At 42.6% G+C, this 24,059-nt stretch overlaps 1 protein-coding gene across 7 annotated transcripts in view; it reads left to right on the top strand.

Moving 5' to 3' along the window:
- The window catches only part of LOC113063889 (transcription factor COE1-like), a 129,006-nt gene that overhangs the window by 8,687 nt on the left and 96,260 nt on the right, over window positions 1-24,059 (top strand). For all 7 annotated transcript variants that reach the window (XM_026234299.1, XM_026234302.1, XM_026234301.1 and 4 more), the window contains exons 5-6: window positions 3,755-3,828; window positions 8,968-9,036. In XM_026234299.1, the coding sequence (XP_026090084.1) occupies window positions 3,755-3,828; window positions 8,968-9,036 (143 nt within the window). The remainder of the gene's footprint in view (window positions 1-3,754; window positions 3,829-8,967; window positions 9,037-24,059) is intronic.

Genomic DNA, 24,059 nt, shown 5'->3' with positions numbered 1-24,059 from the left:
GGCAAGTGGAAGAATACTGCTGTTCCCGAGCACAGCTCAGCGAGAATGGGCGAAGATAGATTTGGTGTTTATAGATAGAAATATGAAGCAGGTCTTTGGGCTGGCAGACAGTGATGCATGCTGTGTACTTCTAGAAGACCTTGGCCCTCATTCCCTCAGAGTGAAAGAAAACCATCTGAACAAATGCTCTGAGTGTGCCAACTCCAGCACTGGCTGTAACAATATCGCTTTCAGTGCCTTTGTATAATGTAAAGCACATCTGAAAGACATCAAACAATCAGCCAATGTATCGTCTGTCTCTGGATATTTCTCCTGTCAAATTACCCTTTTCTTGGTTGATATAACTTTGCATCAGTGTTTTTTTCCCAGTTAAGGTCAATGTGACAAACATTTTTTTTTGATGTTGGACAGTCTTGCTGAATTACACCTCCGTTACATGGCAGAGAGTAATGACTGTGCGTAACGGGACAGATTTGCTGCCAGTCGGTATGCCTACAAACGAGATCCCAGAATCTTAGCAAGGTGACACGCTTGGCACTGTTCGGAATGGCATACCATGTCCAACATTCAACTGGGGGAGGAGGGGACACACACAAGGCTTTGCCAGCCTGGCAGCGCTGTGTTTTGTGTTAAGGAGGGGTGAGAGCAAAGCCGAGAAAAATTGGGAGAAAATTTGGGGGCCGCACCAGATGGTGCACCGTGCTCCAGTCTGGCATCCCAACTGCTCTCTCGCACCCACCTCCTCCCCCCACCGCCCCTGTGCCACACACCACTGATGGTTTGGCACGTCAGATGCTAGCGTAGGTAGTATGCCAGTGAGCGCATAGGAACTTCATATTCTTACCCATCAGTGAAAGATGCAAAAATGAGTGAGTGAACTGAAGCGACAAATACTGTAATACGAAACGGTAATATTGTGAAACATAAACTAACAGTTTTCTATTTGAATATATTTTAAAATGCAATTTATTAAAATTGTTTTTTTCAGAATCCTTACTCCAGTATTAATTGTCACATTAGAAATTATTGTAATATGATATTTGGTGTTTACACCAAAAATCATATTTGATGTTTTATTATTATTGGTGCTTAATTATTAATAATGGTTATTATTCTAAATTTTGAAAATAGTTTTTGCTCTTTAGTATTTTTGTTAAATCAATGATAATTTCTTTCAAGCATTTTGAAATAAAAATGTTTTGTACTGTCACTTTCAACACTGATAATGATAATAATAGCCTAATATTTTTTTTGAGCAACTGATGAGCATATTTGAAGTTATTTTAGATTTAAAATGTTTCAATATATTTCTGTTTTACTGTATTTTTGATAAATAAATGCAGCCTTGGGGGAGCACAAGAGACTTCTTTCAAATACATTAAAAAGAAAATAATAATTATAGCTGATCCAAACTTTTGACTGATAGTGTACCCTATGTAATTATGTTTCTTTAAATTTCACTAACCTGAAGAACACAAAGGCTTAATTTTGAGACTGGCTAAAATATCAGTAGCTAATTGAGTCAGATCTTGATTCACTATCCACTCTGATTCGTTTAGTTTATTCGTTTGAATGGATCATTGAAGGATCTGGCTTCATTGTGTGTATGATTCACTAAGAGGAATTAACTAGTAAGAGTCATTTGCTTGGACGTGCTGTGTATGTTGTTGAATCACTTAAAACAATCAAATCGGATTACTTGTCGCACTGAACACTAGGCTTGTTTGAGATGCGCCTGGCCTCGCCTGAAATGTATGCGAGATCTCTCTTATCGTAGTGGATCTGACTCCTGTGAGATCAAAGATGGCTATCGAGGGATTAACACCTGTGCACAGTGTTGCTAATAAACTGGATGTAATTCAAGTTCTGTTGCTTTTATATGAAAATAAATAAAATGAACAAGACACCCATTTAATTACATACCAAAGACGTGTTTATCAATATTTTTTCTTTAATACAGACATATACGTTTTTATTTATTAGATTTTTTTTAAATATAAAAATTTAATTACATAACCCAAAGAGATCGCACTGTCAGATAGTTTGGGAATATTCACACATAACATAAACACACAAAACATGATATTAGAGTTTTAAAATCAAACATTTTAAAAGTGAACATTACATCACAGTTGTTTAAACCAATGAGCATTAAGCCGTGTCATCAGCAAGTCGTTTCCCATCGTGCTTTTGATGCCCGACTGGAGAATCCGACACGTGAGCCTTGCGTCATTGACATACGTCAAGCATGCCATCAGAGCAAGGTGGACGTAACTCGGACACATTTCTAACCGGCATGCATCTCGCGCTGATCATCGGTGATCGGTTCTGCGCAGATTTTGATCATCTCAAACAAGCCTTCAGATACACTAAAAAGAACTAGCTCATAAAAGTCATATGCATGTGAATCGGACAAGATCAGTCGCGTTCTTTGTTTGATTCTTTTTACATTTAGTTGGCAAGTATAACTTAATAGATGCTTTCTTGTGGGTGTTTTGTGATACGGTGTCTTTTTGAAACACTGTTTTGGATATTAATGGATGTCAATCATCCATACCTGCAGTACAGAGTCGTTTGCAAGCTGCACGCACAATAAAAAGCATCTTCGTCGCTGACAAACGATAGAAGACGTTTGCTATGTTTTGTTTCTTGCACTGAATGGATTGTAGGTAAATATCCATCTCAATCAGTGCTCTTTTGTTTTTCTGTCCTTGAAAATATCCCGTTAGTATTTCGGTGTGCGAATATTCAGGGCGTAAGGGAGCTGTCCGAATTCTTCAAACTGAATCGAGAATGATTTCAGATCTTGTTGCAAACCCGATTGACCAGTTAGATGGAAATACTGATTTATTTTTGCGAATCTGGCATGATTCTAAACAGCTGATAGAAAACACCCAACATGATTGCTGAAATATTGCTGGGGATAAATATTGATCAATAATAATTTGTGATACAGTGGTATATTTGTGCCCCTTTACTGAATATCCTGTATGGTTATTTCAGAAGTAAATTTGCGCACAGTATTTCTTGTTGACTTTCAACAGTATTAGTTTTGATGAATATGTTTTCCCTTATCTATAGGAATCACTGTTATTATCTCCCTGCTTGTTAGAATCTGAGCCACCAGTGTAAGTTTCGTATCATCTCCTCCACCTACAACAGGTGATCTTCGGCTGTTACCCATCCCTCAAACCATTCAGAGCTGGTGCTACTGTAGACCCCAGCCTCTACCACATGTTACCCCGTCTCAGCACTATGCCCTGTAGGGAAAGTAATTACCTGAGCAAGAAATGAAACAATGAATTGGAACACCTTCGTTTCTCACCTTCTGTTTTCCTTTAAGTAATGAGCCACAGTCCTGTGTGGAGCCAGGGCTCTGGACAGCCTGTCCAGAAATATTGGAACAGCTTAGAAGATTCCTTATGACACATGCTCATATTTATTAAATATGACCAGACCAACAGGCTTTAAAGGCAGAATTACGCCTCCTCGCAGCATGTTTCTCAAGTGGAATTGGCTTCTGTGAATCCATAGCTGAATGTGAGGGTGGATAAGTGGAGGACATTTCTTTTCTTTTTTTTTGGGATGTTTTGTGGTCAATGCCAGCTTCCTGAAATATATATTTATAGACAGCTTTATAGCTAATGTGTTTATATATACAGCTTCATATGTAATGTGCTACATTTAATTTTGATTGCCCAAAAGATTAATTCTAGTATTAAATAAAGATTTTTTTCCCCCTCTCTGTTCAAAGGCCATCATATATGAAGGTCAAGACAAGAACCCAGAGATGTGCCGTGTGCTCCTGACTCATGAAATCATGTGCAGGTGAGACTTTTTCCATTATACTTTGTCCCAAGCAGGTGCTGAAAATGCTGTGTGACACGGCACAATCATAGAAAATCAGAACATATCAAACTATGAGACAAACAGTTTAATTTTTTACATTTTAAATAACAGTTCAGTCCATTCCACTGGCTGAAAGAGCTTTTAATTACTACTCTATTCAGTGCCTTGTTAAAAAAAATCCTACAGAATCTGCATCATGACCTGTCATCTGAGCTATGTTTTTGTGACCATTAATGTGTTTTTTTAATTCTATCTTTGCTTTACTCAACTTATGTTTTGCAAACTAATGGCGTAGTAGCATACTTCTAGCTGATTTTATACATATTATTTTTTGATGAGGCATTACAAACTACTCCCCCCAGGGGTCCTAGACAGAGTCATCTCAATGGGTGGACTGAATTGTTCATGACAGCAGAAAACCATAATTTGCCGTGTGTTAATGGTATTAGCGTACAGTCTCATTCTAGAGAGCATTTTATTGGACAAATATGATATAATCCTGCAAACAAGATCATTCAAGTTTTAATATGAACTAGTTTGTATTTTTGGACTGTAATTGTTTAAAATGCAACTTTTACGTTGACATTTTAGTAGTACAGTTGCATATAGCAAGCCTTCAAGCTAAAACATATGGACTGCTGCGAAAACTCGCTCTGTGTTTGGAATATGCTTAACACTTTACTACACAGTACGCTAAAAACAGTACATGAACAGAGTAGTATGTCCAAATTCACAGTAGCCTACTCCTAAAACTGGCAAAAAGTACCTGGAAATTTCCGCCAAGATTCTGAAGCATCTGATGGAGTCTTTACTATCCCATGAGGCTACAGGAGAGGAGTTGTGAATGACAGTGACGAGACACAACTGACGCTGTAAGTCACATGACAGTGACAACAAGGCGGATGCATTACATATGGATTTCATTCATACTACAGATGCTATATAGAACAAACTTTTTTAACATTCCCAAAGCTATGCGATTTCGGAAGCCGCTTTAGATTTTGATTTCTTGGAGTATTTTATATTCAGGGATGTTGAACCAATGAGATTTTGCTGTAGGTGGGGCGTGGCCATCAAAACATCTTATTGCTTGTTGTCACTTTATTCTGTTGCCTGGTTAGAAAACTATCCAGTACACTCTAGTGATGTATTCTCTATCCAGGTCAAACTCACAAACCCCTAGTGAACAACAGAGAGAGAGAGAGAGAGAGAGAGAGAGAGACCGAGAGCGAGAGAGAGACAGAAAAAAACAAGCCGAAGATAACTTTTTCTATCAAATGCTATGTATTTAATTAACATCCAAAGATAAATTTGCTTAAAAGTAGGTTGTGATGATCGACTCGCGTCTATTTTTAGTGGTATTTTAACAGTGTCACCCACCCTTGTACCCCCCCACCCCCATGAATATCACCCTGATGCCTGGTTAATTAGGACAAGCAGAAACTCATTACTCAATCTGAAATTTCAGTCTGCTCCACTAACAAATGTGCCCTGGCTCACGTGGTGTCCTTGAAATATCTGCCAGGTTTTATCAGCAACATCTCACATATTAAAGATGTTGTATCGGCACTTTTGCATAAAAAAGCACCAGATATTTTGTAACTGTTAGAACTGACAGCTGATGTATACACAGACTGATACAGTCCTCAACCCCCCCCCCCCCCACACACACACACACACACTAGCTGAATCAGCACTGATAGGCAATCGTGAATCTGTGCATGCAATTGCATGTACGTGTACCTTCAAATGCTGCTGCAATTATAAGCAGAAAATTAGGCTGTTCACTATTAATCAGCTCCACTAATTGCCACACACCACCATTAGCCATATGGTGCCATGCCAGCTTGCAAGTGTGGGACAAAAGTGCTTATTCCCATCATTTTCACAAACTGGGGGAAGACAAGAAAATCAGGGAATGTGTTTCAGGATGTTGTTTGTCGTGAAAGTGGCCAAAATTGTTCTTCTAAAGATTAAAGTTGTCATAACACAAGTGCAATGTCATGAATCAAAGGCATCATGGAAAGGAAACACAAGTTGGAGGCGTATGATGGTAGCCTGCGTTCCAGCGTTGACAGAGCCGACGACATCCTGCTAATTACACGAGTCCATTTAGACATTTCTTCAAAAGCTGTATCAGGAAGGAAGTGTTAAGATCTAAGATGTCATTTCCTTTGGGTGTCCTACGGGACGATCTTCAAAAGGATCAGGAAAAAAGATTATAACCTTTCCAACCTGCTGATATAGTCATGTAATAATTACTGGAGTTTTATTTGCTATGGCAAGCATTTATTATTTTTCATACATATATTTTAATGCGTTTATTTTGTGATCAGTAGTAGTAATTCTTGTTTTTTTTTTTTTACTGGGGGCTTCACTGCATACTAATACATTGTCATGCAGTGTAATGTCCTTAAAACAATTATATTTTTATATTTTAAAAATAGTTTGAGGTAAAAACACTGTTTACTTATAATAAGTAATAATGTTGTTTCAACCAACTTACAATTACCAGTTTAGTTTAATTAGGTTGGATCTCAACAAAAGAAGTAAGCTTTAAGTTGTTAAAACTAAATGTAGAAAAAAAAATTGCTGTATGTAAACGTTTTCAAAACCATATGAGACCAACCTGAATACTGACCCATCACTGACCCATTAAACACACAAAAAAATATAATAATGCACTCTTGCGTCAGCAGGTTTTGCATGAAAAAAATGTAGTTAACACTATTTCTTTATAATTGTTTTGAATGTGTATCTGTAAATTTGATGCTTAAGGTTGTGTATATGGAGCAAGACCATGTCTCATGGGTGCTGCCGGATTTGATCATTAGGCCCCTACAAATCTTCTTCCTGCACTTTATAAATACACACACACACACATACAGAGGCACTGCGATCCCTTGTTCCACTCCTTTGGGAGGACACTGACCTAGTTGAGGAAGCCTTGCAGAAGGAGGGGCGTGAGAGATAGAGATGTAGATTTAGATAAAAAGAGAGAGATTTTAGCCTTCTATTCATGATGAGTTTCTAAAGAAAGACATTCATCATGCATACCTGAAGAAGTGTATTATATAAATCACATACACACGGTTCCTCATGAATAAGCATGGTACATCTCATGATACGATCTGAACTCTTGTAGTCCGTGAATGAATGATAAAGTCTATTGATACGTCTAAAAACGGTGTCATTGGAGAAAATAGGGAGCTGGGAATGAGGTAACAAGAGAAACCGTGAGGTGGGAGGGTGGAAGCAGAGAGAGTTGTGGAAGAAAAACTGAAGGGGGAAGGACAATGCCAGGGGTGTCATGTGACAGTTTTGTCCCCGGCCCTTATTCAGTGTCCTACTGCCATCTGTGCGTTAGAAATGTGATGCCGGTGGTCTCCAAACTGCTGCTGAAGCCCCTCGCACACCTTAAATTCTCCTCATATTATTCTGCTAAACCTTTATCACCTATGCAAATGCGATGAAGGTCTAGCAGTCCCACTGAATGTTTTAATGTGGGGGTAACAAACTCCAATACTCAAGAGGGCGATGGAGTTACAGTTGAACTAAGTTTCAGGTCAACCAGACATCAAAAATGGACCTAAATTATTTTAAGCATGTTTTACTTCTTAGTCGGTTAAAATTAATCAGAAAGGTCCTCTTTTAAACCCCTCGCCTTTAACTATCTGACATATATTGACTACTTGTCATCATCCAGTTAAATTAAATGCTATCTTAGCATCTACAATAGACTAGAGTAGTATACACTAGAGGTTCTAGTATTGAGTATGTTTCTGTATCAAAGTGTTATACTATAGAAATATGCATAAACCTTAAAGGGTTAGTTCACTCAAAGAAAATTAGGCTGCGTTATACACCTCCCCAAGGCATCGTTGGTGTATATGACTCCTGTCGGAGTTATATTAAAATGGTCTTTGATCTTTCTAGCTTTATCATTGCAGTCAGCGGCTATTGCATTGCTTCAGTCCAAAAGACGTGAAATAAAAAGTGCCCTTCCATAAAAATTATTAGAAGTACAAAACGAAGATATGTGAAGAAGAATGTCAGAGGATTTAGATGTATGCCAAGAGGAGACCGGTTTTACTTTTCTAAAGTAAGGAAACTTTACTTCTTTTAATCCTGTAAACAAACGTCTGTTTTCACGACACCTCAAATGTAATAATAATTGTGAAAAAAATGCATCAATTCACTACAGGTATCTTTGTTCACCCCCCGAAAACGTGTTAGACACTTTATTTTATGGAAGGGTGTTTTTTATCTCACATCTTTTGGACTGATGCAATGCAACACCCTCTGACTGCAATGATAGAGCTTGAAAGATCAAAGACAATTTGTGATATAACTATGACTGGATTCGTCTGAAAGAACAAAGTCATATAGGATGACTAGGATGCCTCGAGGGTGAGTAAAGCCGGGCATACACTGTGCAATTTTGGCAAGGTACCAACTCACACTGTACGAGTAGATCGCATGCGATGTAAAGCCAAAGCTCACGATTTTTATGCTTTTTATGTTGCGATTTGACTGCTCACACTATTCATGAGGAAACCATACGTAGGATGTAAGCATGCTTTTCCCTCCCTCTTTTATTTTTATTTTTCATTGCCATAACTCCACAAGTTTTCCCTCCATCGCTTCAGTCCACACTACACCCCGTGTCACCATGGTTTCGTTTACGGTTTTGCGCATGCACAGTGAGGGAAACGCGGAAAATCGATTCATAGCCCTGCATTAATAGTGCGATAGCTAATGAGAGGTGACCAAAATTACTGACATGATTGCTGGTCGGGAGAGGTTAATCGCCTGTCGTTTCCCCTTGTACACTGCACAGACACTGCTCGACAACCAACGCAAAAAAATGCTGAAAATCGGCCCGACCCGAAAAAGAGTCGCACGAGTCAGAATTCGGCACAAAATTTGATTAAATTCTCACAGTGTATGTCCGGCCTTAAACGCACCCTAATTTTCTTTTTTGGGTGAACTAACCCTTTAATGGATAAAATCCAAATACAAAAATATGAAAATAGATGACTTGCTAAAATAGTTTCATTTGGACAAAAAAGTTTACTTAAGGATGTCTGATTTAAACTGATCTCTTCTTTCTTTCAGTCGTTGTTGTGACAAAAAGAGTTGTGGGAACCGCAACGAGACACCCTCCGATCCCGTCATCATCGACAGGTAGGAAATATCTCCCTCATTAACACTTCCTTAAACTGTTTGTGTGCCAGAAAACATCTGATACTTTCATTGTTATCATCATGCTGTTTGAGGCTGCGGTCGACGCTGCTTTTGAAGTAGTTCTTAGGACACGCTGGAGTCTGTCGTGTGTGCACGTTTGAGTCACTTGCTAGTTAAATGCTCTGTCATGTTGTTTCTTTTGCTGCTGTTTTTTCACCATGTTCTTTTTGTTGTGGGACCAGGATTGGCTGAGCCCAAACTCTTGATATTAATCTGCTTTTTTATGCTGTCTTTGCCTTAGTAAATTACAGGCTTAAAGGCATGAGTCAAAGGCTAGTCTTTGCGTTAAAAGTGTTTAGTGAGTAATTTCTCTTGAGAACATGTTTGACAGTAAACATGTAAGCAATTTAGATAATATCTACATGGTATGTATTTCAAATTGAGATCTGGCCCAGTTTTGGATTATGGTTCCCCCTTCAGAAGTAAGAAAGACAGTGTTCTTGGTCTTTTTATTCTGTCTTAATCAAACCCACATGTATAATGGGCTGTGAAACAATAGACGGCAAAGACCCTTGGCCCCCCCTCACCCTGTTCTCGCCATTTCTCTCAATCCCCCAGGGCATCACTTTCTTTCACCTAACATTCATCTCTTTAAATCCAAAATTAAACCCCTGCATCCTTTTTGAATGATGTAATTGTAGTTGTAATAATGTTAGCATTAAGGCTAATAGGATTCTTAGCAACGCTAAAGATTTTACAGTCCTTGAGGTGTTTTCATTGCCATTAATACTGTTAGCTTCAGGCTAGCTCTGTGCAGTTATGTGTTTTGTAATGTGGAAGCTATTAGTTGACGTCTAAGGGCATTTATTTTGACAGGTCATGGTTCTCGTGGATTGAACAAAATAATATTTTTCCTATTGTTGCAGCAAAATGGTTAGCAACTGCTACGCTCACTAAACATTTCTAAACGTTCCTTTGAGACAATATGTAGGCACACGAGGTGAGCATATCAAGAGCTGCTTAGCCTGTTTGAAGAAAATCAGCACTCAATCACATTTCATCTGGTCTCACTGAAATGGCCTTTGCTGGAATATATGCAGCTTCCCAACTTCCCAAGACGCCCGTAACACTGAGAAAGGCCACAAATCAAGGGTATATCTCAGTCAGAACATTGCCAAAGGGAAAAAAAATGACTTGATTTACACCACATGGAATGGTGTGTAAGAGTTATTGTGTGCAGATGACCAGACTAGGGTGATTTGTGACATTTGTCAGCAGACCGTTCAGGCTCATTTGTAAAAATTAAACCCCACTGAGAAGAAAAAAAAAAAGGTTTGCCACTATCGGCTCTCCCGATTCTGCTTTGCTTGTTTACTTCAGTTTTAGACAGCAGTCAGAAAGGAGATGGACAATTGTGGCTGTTCCGTTTCAGCTACTGACCCGTTCCTGCAGAATGGACTCAGGTGTGACTGAAGCTGCTCAGCCGACCGCGGTCGGACACAACAGATCTGCTGCCCCCTTCATACCTGGCTCACGTGTTTGTGGGCAGCCGACACAGTTTATGCTTCACTTGACCAGAACGGGTCAGAACTCTTGGGAGCCAGCTGTGGCTCCCTTATACACATGCTCATGCGGCTTTAAACCTCACTGAGCACACAGGCTCGATATGAACACAGGCTGATGAACCTGCTGGAGGATCTCATGTGCATTGGTCCCATGTGCAGTGAGAGGTCTAGGTAACTTCAAGGCCATCAAAAAAATAAAACTACTTCATTTCCACTAGGTGGGAATTTTCAGAAACCTTATCTTTCAGTTTTGTTTTAGGGAAACATAATAGTTCGCAATGCATAAAAGCTGTACTAAATTATGTTCAGACCAACATATACTGTATTATCATTTTCTATGCATATGCATCTAAATGCATTTTTTACACCTACAGTATGTTCTACATTAGAAAGTGTGTAAATGTGCCTTGACATGGGATATATGGAATCATTTTAGCACAAAGATAGCAAATAGTGATTTTTTGTCCTGTATATTTGTTCTTTTTAACTAATATTATTTAAAGTTTATTTAAAATTCTGAATGTTTTTTTTTCTGCACTGATGCAGAATTGCAATGCATTTGTGCTGCGATTTCCCCCTCAGTCCTACTTAATAATCCTCCCACATATATTTCTTTGCATATCAAATGTTTTTCTTTTTTTTCATAAAGGTGAGAGTGTTTAGATGTTGTGATCTGATCTGATTGTGTCACTCCTGATCTCTTGTCGCATGTTTCTGCAGCCCAGAGAAATGGGTCATGCAGGAAAGAAAAAAATAAATAAATAAAAAGGTGAAAAAAGAAGAAAACAACCTAATTTTGGTATGTATTCTTGGCAGCTACACGTTTTCTCACAAGCTCTTATTGTCTCGATTATGACGTATTATTTCTCCTAAATGCGTAACCAAAAGAAAAACACATCTGAAATTCCGTCTTTTCCCTCTGAGTTATTTAGCTTGGTTAATAGGTGCTCATTAGCGCGCACTTCTTTCAACGAGCCGATTTGATTTCACACCAGTAATTAGTCTGGCTATGGCTAATTCTGCTGGTTTTGCATTGAGAGTGATGCTCTAATTAGATACACAAAGAACCTAGCTAATCCAAATCTGTGTTAAAATCACTAATGAACCCTTATTATGCTGTTAAAACAACTAATTTCAGATTTACTAAGATTTGGATTGTAAACAACATCTGTAAACAAACAATATCCACCCTCGCCATTTCTTGACGAATATATTTGACCGAATCGTCCAGCTGCAGGTTGTTTTCTTTCTTTTCGATTTATTCGCACAGGCAGGGGGAATACCGCAAATCATAAACGCTCACAGAATTCGTAACGTACTCCACCGGGTGCTTCGATTTACACCACCATGTAAAACGATACCTTTCATACTTATTTATCTGGATCTCTTGATTTGTTTTATTTGAGCTGGTCCCTCTCACATTCATGTGTTAGTGTCTCTAACGTGCTGTATAACATTAGAGACTCCTCATCTGGACCATATGTTCCACTCGGCCTCTCCCTCTCCCGGACTGACCTTTCACCGGCTCCGTAAGATTATTTCCAATACTTAAACCCCGTCTCATTGACATGTTCACAAAGCACACTGACATCTAATAGACGCCTCCTCACTTTCTCCTTTCTTCCTCTCGGCTTAATCACTTTCAGTCCAGGCCCTCCACCCCCCCCCCCCTTCCTCCACTCCATCCCCTGCAGCCCTGGACGTCTATTGTTCACGTCTCATTTTATTCCAGACCCTCCCATCTCACTTCTGTTTATGTGCAGGGTGCCAAAAAAAGCATCGGATAAGTAGCCGTGTCCCTAAAATTAGCATTAGGAGAAAGTTTTTATTTTTTTTCATAGGGAGCTGTGTACTGGTTTGACAGGATAGCACACGGACGGTTGCATGTCAATCGAAATCCTTTTTCTGCCGGCCCGTTTCAAACATATCCACTTACCAGCCGCCTGTTATAATATGTTAGATCCTCTGCCGCAGGAGGGGTGCAAGAAAGGGTGTGTTTTCTGTAACACACCACCAGAAGTAACTTGAACACCCTGCCGTCGGCTTTTAGGATGTTTCATCTTCCCCTCTCAGAGGAAGTAGTTCTCCATCCACTCTGGGATCACCAGGGCTCTTGCAGTGATGCTGTGAGCCCACGCTGAGGGATGTCAGATGCTGTCAGAGGGCCGGCGAAGAATGGAATGCGAAAGTTCCCTTGGATACCGTGGGACTTCCTGTACCCCTGAGACTCGGTTCTCAGCCCCTCTTGGCTGGGCTGACTCTCAACGCTCAGAGCTCAACATCTGGAGCTCTGTTCTCTAACCAAAACAACATTCACAGAGCTGATGGAGGGAAATGGGCCACCATGCCCTTGAATTTTACATTTAATGTCCTGCTGAAAAAGTGCAGCTCTAAGCTAAAAGTTCACGGCGTGCAGGAAAAATAGATCTTACATTAACTTGCTCTGCATGATCATGATTCTTTTCTTTTTAAGTGATCAAGTACAATGTTTACATTATTTTAGATGATGTGGTGCCTGTTTGCAAATTTGTTTTAACAAAAATCAAACTATGTGACATTTATTTTCTAAGATAGCAAAAGCACACATCTCAGTGTGACTTGGAATTGTTATTACAGTTCTATTTCTCATAATTGTAACTTTATTTCTCGTAAATTTGACATTCTTTTTGAAAATCGGGTCTATATCTCTCGATTGTGACTTTATTTATCATTCTGGTCTGACACAACCTCATGGCAATTTGTAACTATTGTATGTTTCAGTGAATTGGTGGCTAATTCATATGATCTCATTTTTACAGTTCTAAAGTAGTGACCTATAATTAAACACTCCCCACCCCAACTGCTTATCAAACATGATCATGTTCATAGTCAGTGTGCTATACCTGAGGTTACTCTGCTGGGACACCTGTGTGAACAGAGAGTATGACCAGAATCCCTCCTGTTAAAATCATTGCAAAAATGAACAGTGGTTAGTTCTGTGAAAAAAAAACACACACACAAAAAACACATGTCTATTGTTTGTTTACAGACGTGTTCTAATGCAATGGCATTCACTCAAGTGCCCCTTCTGTGCCTAGATACTTTATGGAGCAATCGTCTGAGAGTTCAGTATGGACCACAACAGTGGGAAACTTAATGTGACGGTTTAATTAGTAGTTATCTATTGCCCACCACACGGTTGTCTCAAATTAGACAGAGGCAACCCTTGTTAAATTAATCCAGTCCAGATTGGCCTTTTGAAGAAAGAAGAAATACAAAAAAATAGTCTTTTAGTGGCTTGTTTGAGAAAAAGTGGCAGAAATTAGAAAGGAGTAAAAGGAAGAGAAGAGAAAGAGGTGAATATTTGTGTGGTTGTCAGTTTAGCGCTGTGAGGTTCCTTGTGCGTTCTCAGTGCCAGCTCTTTGTGACAGGCTGCGTGTGGCCCACTTAATCCCAGCCAGGAAAGACAATAATAACAGTGTCGCCCTCTACCTCTCCAAGTTAATATACGGTTAACGACTTCTAGTTCACTGCCGAAAATCCTATCATGCGCCTGGTTGACCCCTAAAGCGGCGTGCACATTTGTCTGCGTGTGAGCACATCCGTCTCTCTCTCACTTTCTTTTCACTAAAACATCAGCTCACTTTCTTTCCTCCACCGTCTTTTCTCCCTTTCTGCTGTTCGATTTTGTTTTATTTGGCTCTTGTTAACAAATCTTTGACACCTTCAAGATTTGCAGGTAAAATATATATTTATGATTATTAATATTATGTCTTACGAAAATGGCTGGGTTTATCTTATTGGAAAATCTGTGGCTGATAGCAAATCTCAGGTTTAACAGATGTTTGAACTTGATTTGAAATGATTTGTTTTATTCCAGAGAGTATGTTGAGCTCATGTTGCACTGGGAATCACTGTTTACCGTGGTAATGTGTTCTGTGTGTGTTTGTGTGAGTGTGTGAGCATCAGGGCTCTGATGATCAGGGCTTCCTGCTAAATGAGATTTTGAGAATGGCAGACAGGATGGGCCACTCCTAAGGCATTGATGTCACTTCCTTCTTTCTGCTACTCGTTTGCAGGTGAAAAAGAAGAAAAGCGTGAGAGAAATGCATTGTCAACATGTTTTTCATAATCCTGTTTTAATTAGATTTCTTTCTCTGTAGGTGGCAAATATTCCTCTTACAGTACATTCATTTACATTCTATTTATGTCTCCATTTCGGTTTCGGAGTATGTAGTGCATACATAAATCTTTTTAAAAGTTGCTTGTGAAACAGTGTGCATTATGCATGCAAAAAATTTATGATCTTATAGAACATTGGATTAAAATGCAATAAGATAAATGTATGCAACTTGTTGAATTAAGTATGCAACATTATAGGTCTATACATTTTACATTATGTTTTGAATATTGGCAGTTATCAGTTAAAAAAAAAAATTCACTTTCAGTTCATCCATAGCACTGGAAAAAGGAAGGTCAGATCTTTTGTATTGCATTGTGGGAGACACTATTCCTCAACAGTGTCTGTGATTTCATACTGCACATTTGTTTTTGCCAGACCTAACAGGTCACCCATATATTCTATGCATAAAGTATGCATACCATGTGTAGTATATACTGTATAGCATACTGTATACTTCAGGAATTACAGTATGAGTAGTATGGAAGTATGCTATTCTGAACATGACCTTTGACCAAATTATACAAGTTTATACAAGTTTGAAGACCTGGCAGATGCATTAGGAAAACAAAAATAATAAATAAATAAATACAAAAACAAACAAACAAACAAACAAACAAACAAAAACTAATCATATTTTTAATAAATAAATAATCTTTATTGATTTATATATATATATATATATATATATATATATATATATATATATATATATATATATATATATATATATATATATATATGTAATTTAAGAATTATATAATTATTTTTATTTAAAATATAATAAATATTATATATTTTATGTTATAGAATTTAATTTAATTTCAATTTAATTCATTTAATTTAAATTTCCTCTACTGCGTCAAACTTATTTCCCTTGATTGTTCTGCATTGCCGAACTATACAACTAAGTCTATAATCTACTTATTCTACTAATATTATTCTATACAGACTAAAAACACTAGTAATGTAGACTTTTGCTTAGTTTGATGTTAGGGGCAATCTGGACGTAGTCTCTCTGCCGGTGTTCCCCCTCCAGCATGTTGGTAGCTGTATTTATGCAATGTGAATTTAAGGGACTGTAACTGAATAATTTATTAATGTATAATTTATGGGATCCTCAAGCTCTCTGTATCTCCACTGTGTTTGAGTGTCTCCTTAGTTTGGTTCCCCCTGTGCTTGGGGCCCATTGTTGTGTTTCGATTCCACTTCCTGTGGGGAAAGGTCACCCGTGGCTCTGAGAGAGAGCGAGAGCAGTGAATTATTCATGCCATTGACTTTGTGTCAGAGAGAGAGAGGGAGAAAATAAAACTGAGAAAGAGAGAGAGGAAGAACTGAAGATGTTTTATTCATTCAAGCCTATTTTGAATCCCTTTTGCACCTTCCATCATTAGAAAGCTCAACATTTACATTTGATGCTAATTCGCGATAGGCCCCCAGATTCCACCCGAGTGTAATTCTCACACAATAGATTTTTTTCCCCCACACATTTTTCAAAATTCATCTATGATATGACAGAGTTGTAATCTGTTCTGTTCTTTGACATTGAAGATTACAACATCCCAACTAAAGCAGTTTTTATTGGCTTGTTTGTGAATTAACTGCCACAAGAACAGACAAACCAAACCCCAGTAACTCTACATTTTCACCTAGTGTTTCTCTGCGGTGGGCCTAACCAAGTGCCCTGAGGCGATGTTTAAAGGGGCGGCACGCACACACACTACTCCTGAGCCAACCTCTTGGAGCTATAAGGACTGGAATTGAAGTAGCGTTAGGGAGAAATGGCCTTGCCCCGGGATATGTTGCACACAGATGTGTCCCTGTGTCCCTGCGTAACCAGCCCCCATTATACCTGGGCAATCAGCCCACTAGAACAGGCAGGGTGGAATGGGCAGTATGTGTGAAATGTCAGGTTTAACTTTGTCTTTTTACACAAAACGTATTTTTATTATTATTATTTTTGTTTTTTGTTTATTTGTTTTTGGTGAAATATGGTATATCATGTTTTGTTGCATGAAATACCTTGGAGTACCATGTATTGTGAATACCATGGGGTCAAGGTTTGGCTGAATAGTGTGAACAGTTAGATCCTTCTAAACATTTTGCATCAAGTAAAACTGATCATCATTTGATTGTATATGTATATGTGTGTGTGTGTGTATGTGTTTATATATATATATATATATATATATATTGTCACGAGACAAAGAAGCACACGACGAGCGAGTGAGTGAAAAATATCCCCGAAGGGTGGATTTTATTGAGAGTGCCAGTGAGGAAGTGTCGAAAGTGCGGGTCTTCGTGTCCGTGTCCTCGTATCCCTCTTGTGCGCGTGCCTGTGCTGTGCCGGTGTCACCGTGGTTCGACGGGGCTGCGGCTTAAGGGCTGCTTTCTGCGGGGAAAAGAACAAAGAGTCACTTCCTGGCATGGAGACGTTGCTCCCCTTCTTCCTCCTCTGCCGCATCTTTATAGCCCGCTTGATGAGCCGCAGCTGGGCTTGCTCAGTGGCTGATGAGCGGGGACAGGTGCGGCGTGTCGGTTGCCAGGGCGACGCTGATGAGGACTCGGGACACTTGTCACACTCCCCCCCCCTAAGCGTCGTCCTGTGTCTGCGGGAGAATGGGGAGAGAGGGTAGGGGTGGGGAGTGGAGCCTGACAGACCTGCGAAAGCTGCCCACATCCTGGAAAGGCCGTCGGCGTTGGCGTTGGCCGTCCCCGCCCGATGTTGTATGGTGAAGTGGAAGTCCTGGAGCGCTAGGAACCACCGGGTCACCCTGGCATTTGTGTCCTTAGCCCGTGCCATCCACTGTAATGGGGCGTGATCCGTGAGGAGGGTGAACCGGCGGCCGAGGAGGTAATACCGCAGCTCCAGGACTGCCCACTTGATGGCCAACGCCTCCTTCTCGACGGCCGCGTACCGCGTCTCAGCGGGGGACAGCTTTCGGCTGATGTAGATCACCGGGTGTTCCTCACCGTCGTGGACCTGGGAGAGGACGGCTCCCAACCCGGTGTCTGATGCGTCCGTCTGCAGCAGGAAGGGGCAGCTGAAGTCGGGGGCGTGCAGGACTGGTTCGGAGGTGAGGGCCATCTTCACCTGCTGGAACGCCTTCTCCGCCTCCGGGCTCCAGGGAATCTTCTCGGGCTGCCCCTTCCTGGTCAGGTCTGTCAGGGGAGATGCTAAGGAGGAGAAGTTAGGTATGAAACACCGGTAATATCCCGCCAACCCCAAAAAGGCTCGTACCTGGGTTTTCGTTGAGGGCTTCGGTGCGGACAGGATGGCCTCCACTTTCTTCTCCTGCGGCCTAATGAGGCCGCGACCGACCTGGAAACCCAGGTACTTGGCTTCTGACAGCGCTAGGTGACACTTGCGGGGGTTGGCGGTTAGTCCCGCCCGGCGCAGCTCCAACAGCACCCTCCGGAGCCGCTCTAAATGCTCTCCCCAGGTCTCCGAGTGGACTACCACATCGTCCAGATAGGCTGCGGCGTAGGACATATGGGGCCGCAGCAGGATGTCCATCATGCGCTGGAAGGTGGCAGGGGCCCCGTGTAGGCCGAAGGGAAGGACCCGGTATTGCCAGTGGCCACTGGGGGTAGAGAAGGCGGTTTTTGCTTTGGCTTCCTTAGTCAGGGGGACCTGCCAATATCCTTTCGTGAGGTCTAGTGTAGAGATGAACCGGGCTCTTCCCAGGCGGTCGAGCAGCTCATCCACACGGGGCATGGGGTAGCCGTCGAACTCGGAGACCTCATTTAGGCGGCGGAAGTCGTTGCAAAACCGGAGGGTGCCGTCGGGCTTCGGGACCATGACGATGGGCGGACTTCGGCAGCGGCCCAACGAGATCCATCCCGATGCGCTCGAAGGGCACCTCGATGATGGGTAATGGAATCAGCGGGCTGGGGGGAGGTGTGTGTGGTGAGGTCCTCTGGCAGATCGGGCAGGCTTGGCAGAACCGTTTCACATCGGCGTCCAGGCCCGGCCAATGGAAACGGTCCCGGATCCGCTGGATGGTGTTCTGGGCCCCAAGATGACCCGCCATCGGGTGAGCGTGTGCCAGTTCCATCACCGTTCCTATCTTGCTGCGGGGCACTACGAGCAGAAGCTTCTCCTCCCCCCTCCGCTGGGCGGCACAATAGAGCAGGCCATTCCGGATGACGAAGTGAGGGATGGGATGAGGTGCTGGTTGGAGATCCTCTCCTTCCGCAACCCTCACTTGAGACCAGCAGTTCTTCAGGCGATCATCCTCGTGCTGCTCCTTCGCGAAAGCCCCACCTCCTGCCACCTGCTGAAACACATCAAAATATAGGTCAGAATTTTGGGAGGGGGGCTCACCTTCTCGAGGGCTGTCCGATGTCAGCAGCACGGGATGTCGAGGAGGTCCCTTTGCTGGCCTCCGGCGTCGGCGGTTCCCGGTCGAGCTGGCAGGCTGTGCGGCTGCGGCGAGCAGACGGTCGAACCCCGGCCAATCTCTCCCGAGGAGGACGGGGACGGGCAGGTCCTTCACGATCCCTACTTCCAATGACCAGGTTCCCGGGGCAGCGGTTATGGCGACTCGCCGAGTGGGGACCCGTCTGGTATCGCCGTGGACGCACGTGATGGCCATCCGGGCCTTGGCTCCTGACCGTGGAGGGAGGACGGTGGGCCGCATCAATGTAATGGAGCTCCCGGAATCCAGCAGCGCCGAGAACGGGCGGCCATTGACGGCGACTTCGGCCCGAGTCGCCCCAGCTGGGGGGTCATGAACGGCACAGCCTGCCAGCCAAGCGCGTCCTGGGGAGCGTGGTGGTTCCGTTGGCATGGGCTCGTCCTGGGGACCGGGAACCGCTGGCCTGCTCATGTGCCGCGAGGTGCCCTCCGGCGTGCGTCGCTCCTGGACCACCCTTCGGGGAAAAGGCGGCGCTCGCTCCCCAGCCTCCCGGTGGTAGGCGGCATCCGCCAGCTCAATGGCCTCGATCACTTCATCCACACTGGAGGGGTTCCGCATGCCTACCGCCTGGCGGATGGATCGGGGCAAGGCGCGAAGAAGGCGGTCGACGGCCACGCGCTCCGCCACCTGGTGCGCGCTGGGATCCCCGGCCAACAGCCAATGATGCGCCAACCTGGTGAGTTCCGCTGCCTGTGCGCGAGCGGGCAATCGGGGTCGATATCCCAATCGTGGAACTGTTGGGCCGCACATATCGGGGACAGACCCACGCGGCCGAGGAGTTCTTTCTTTAATTCATCATATGAAGCCCTTCGGTTGGGAGTCAAAGAATAATAGGCCCGCTGTGCTTCCCCCGTCAGGAGCGGGGCGAGGAGATGTGCCCATTCATCCATGGGCCAGACTTCGCGCACGGCTGTGGCCTCAAACATCGGCAGGTACAGCTCGACGTCATCACTCGCCGTCATCCGGGGCACGAGCTGCGCGGCTTGGACGCGGGGATCAGGCAGCGGAGCGCGCTGGGCGGTGGCAGTGCGAAGCGCGGCGAGCTCCCGTTCAGTTTCCCCTTGCCGCGCGGCCATGTGTTCAACAATTTGTTGCTGGCGGATGCTCACCTCGGTGAGGTGTTTGAGCAGTTCTTCCATCACGGGGGAGGAGCTGCCGCCTGCACACAAAAAAAAGAAAAGAAAAAAAACACCACGGTGAACGGGGGAAAAAACTCACAATTTTGGTGATCGCTGTCGGTGCTTCTTTCAATTTGCTGCTCGCATTCTCCACCAAATTGTCACGAGACAAAGAAGCACACGACGAGCGAGTGAGTGAAAAATATCCCCGAAGGGTGGATTTTATTGAGAGTGCCAGTGAGGAAGTGTCGAAAGTGCGGGTCTTCGTGTCCGTGTCCTCGTATCCCTCTTGTGCGCGTGCCTGTGCTGTGCCGGTGTCACCGTGGTTCGACGGGGCTGCGGCTTAAGGGCTGCTTTCTGCGGGGAAAAGAACAAAGAGTCACTTCCTGGCATGGAGACGTTGCTCCCCTTCTTCCTCCTCTGCCGCATCTTTATAGCCCGCTTGATGAGCCGCAGCTGGGCTTGCTCAGTGGCTGATGAGCGGGGACAGGTGCGGCGTGTCGGTTGCCAGGGCGACGCTGATGAGGACTCGGGACACTTGTCACAATATATATATATATATATATATATATATATATATATATATATATATATATATATATATATATATATAAATAAATAAATAAATATTTTTTGAACTCTGTTATTTAAAGAATCCTGTTTATCACATTTTGAAAAAAAAAAAAGTTAATAGTAATGTTTCTTGAGCACAAATCACCATATTAGAAATATTTCCAAAAGATCATGTGATGCTTCGCACATGACATTCAGGAAAAAATATAAGGCTAAATCATGTGCACGATTTACAAATTCGTTCCCTCAATGTACTAAAACGTGCACAAGATTACTATAGCGTTCCCTTGATTTAGTATTGCTTTCACTCGATTTATAAATTGTGCGAATGCAATAGTAAATCAAGGGAACACAATAGTAATCATGTGCACGTTTTAGTAAATTGAGGGAACAAATTAGTCAATCGTGCACACAATTTATTTCTTTTTTCTTGCATGTCACGTGGGGTGCTCCGTATATTTTCAAATGAGTATGATAGGTGAGTATGAGACTTCTTTCCCAAACATGAGAAAGTTTTACTGAGTCCAAACTTTTGAACAATATTGTATATGTAATTGTCCCAGATACCATCATGCTAAAGTACCATGGTATTACCATTTGATACCAGCTCTATATGTCCACAGTACGTTTTTGTGAGCACAAGTAGAGGACATCTATTGCATCTACTGGCTGATGGAACTGTGGTTTGGATTTGGGTGCCAATGCAAAGAGCTACTCTCACTTAGTGGTCATTAATATCACTGCCAGAACACCCCTCCCTTTACCTGACCTGAGAGTCCACGTATCCATGAATGGGCCGCTGTTTAACCACCCACCCCCCCCCAACATATCACCACCACATACCCACCCAGCGCCCGACCCAGTGAGTTTGCCATTAAAATGAAATAGACGCTGATGGCCAGGAAACCCAACTACCCTTTAGCTCAATAGACAGATTCAGTCATGTCCCTTCACCCCTCCCATAGTAATAGCTGCGTATAATTTCCCATTGCGAGGTTGCTTGTGTGTGAGATTGTGCACATGTAATTTCATTAGGCTGGTAAGTGGTTAACATTCCTCGCTTGTTTTTTTTTTCTTCTAACATAATTTAGCAGAACTTTGTGTACACATCGCAGCCGTATTTTGCTGCTGCGAAGGGGGCTGTTTTGAAATCACGCTTTTGAAGCGTTGCTCAGAGAGTTCTCCGTGCCGATCCGTGCCGTCAGGACTTCAAAAGGCCGCTATAAAGACGGCTCTCCATCAACATGCCATTAATTTCCATACTGCCGGCTTCTCTATCACTTTAGAGGGAGGCTCCGGGTGACACTTGAGATTTTAACTTTGCAGACTTTGATGGAAGGCTCCAAAGGGCTGGGATCCACTTGCTTGCTCTGGTAGTCTCGGGTCGAGGACTGGTCTTTTGGTACCGACCTAGACTCGCAGTGACAGTGGGGGTCTGGGGACAGCTGGACCTTGGGGAATCGATTTACTGTCACCATCCAGGCAGGGCATGATGGAGGATGTCTCGGTAGCTGTCAGTCTCCACTGCTTTCTTTGTGCACACGAAAAGGAGCGAGCCATTTTTCTGCAGATAAATGATAAAGTCATGAAAGAGCAGATGGAAGTCCCCTGCATATTCATCTCCACCGGTTGGTGTCCTCTTGCAGATACCTGTGCTTTTTTGCTGTTATGTTAAGAGGAAGGTGACATGGAGGTGGCCTTATTATTCTCAACCCTGAAGGTGTCTGGGAATGTGTATTTATGTAAGAAGCTTCAGTGCCAGCGCCTCCAGCAAGTAGGTCCAATATAGCCCTGAAATTCTTTTTACTCGCCTTCTTCCTCGATTTAGCTTTTTTGAAGGAGGAGGGGGTCGCTGCAGAGGAAACCCCTCTGGGGATGGTGGGGAGCCTTGATTGACAGGCTGTAAGCTCGGCTGTTTGTAGATTCTTCATCACTCACAGAACTAGACCCCAGCCCCTGGTGAATTCCTCCCCAGAAAGTTTTCAGCCTCCAGAGTTCAACATCTCAGTTGGTGGGGAAACTTCAGACCCATAACAGTTATTAATACAGGTTGCAGGTGAGTTCAACCAAACGGGTCGCTCTGAGAATGTAAACAAGGCGTAGATGTTGTAGATGTTGGTGGCAGCGCTCGAGTAGCGAGTCAGCACTCTGGGCTGCACTGAGAGAATCTAAAAGTGGGGGTGGCTCTGGATGTGGCGGTCATGCATCACTCCATTATTAATAGCAGAGTCTGAATAAAAACGCAAACCTTGTCAGATTTAACGGATGGCTGCGTACACACGGTCGGCCCATCAAAGACAGGCGGTAGGGTACTGGAAGACCGAGGTGCCGCCAACCCTAAATGAGAGCGTGTGTGTGTCTCGGTGTGTTTTTACGGCAGGAGGAAGCGAGTAGTGAGGGTTGCCAGGAAAGAGAGCTCACGCCGTCAAAGTGATGTTGCATGCTAAAACATGCCATCTTTTCCTTGCAGAATACAATGTTATCCATCTTACAAAGAGACAAGAACAAATTTCCAAACAGTACAAAGTGCATCATAAATAATATATCATTTAAAGCTATATACAATACATTTTGTGAAAAAGGTTTTTTTTTTTTTTCAAATGTAAATATGCATGTAAACATTATCGGAGTACGTTTGACAAGAAAATTCTATTTCAGTATTTTGGTACTTAAAAATTTCACATTTAATTCCACGTGTTACTTGCTATTTCGTTGTAATATTTGTTACATTTACTAACAGTTTCTCATTTTAAATGATTTCAAAGTAAATCCTACATCTTTTTTAGTGTATATAGGTGTTTCTTTGACTTTGGCCCAACAGACGTTTAGAAAATAAACTTTTGAAACACACTTTTCACATTTTCACTTCTTTGTTCTGTTTGTTCTGCATAAGCATACATCACAAGAGAATTTCTGTCATTTTTTTATTTTGTATTTTTTACAGTCCTCATCATACAGTGCAAACCTCTACTGAACTGTCATATACACAAGTTTTGCATTATTATCTGGATTCTTTGCAGCTAGAACCACATCGTAACATAGCTTACTGAAAAAGCATAACCCAGGCGCAACATTGTTTTATAAAGCTCTCCACAACCTATAATATGATAGGAATCATGGTCCTCTTCATGGCCTCACTGGGTGTAGAAAGCTCTTTAAAGTGTCTAAGGGTGGGCTGGAGTGAGCC

The sequence above is a fragment of the Carassius auratus genome, chromosome 46, assembly GCF_003368295.1.
Source record: "Carassius auratus strain Wakin chromosome 46, ASM336829v1, whole genome shotgun sequence".
NCBI lineage: Eukaryota > Metazoa > Chordata > Actinopteri > Cypriniformes > Cyprinidae > Carassius > Carassius auratus.
Note: the sequence above shows the minus strand (reverse complement) of the source record. Positions and strands in the feature narration are given on the sequence as shown.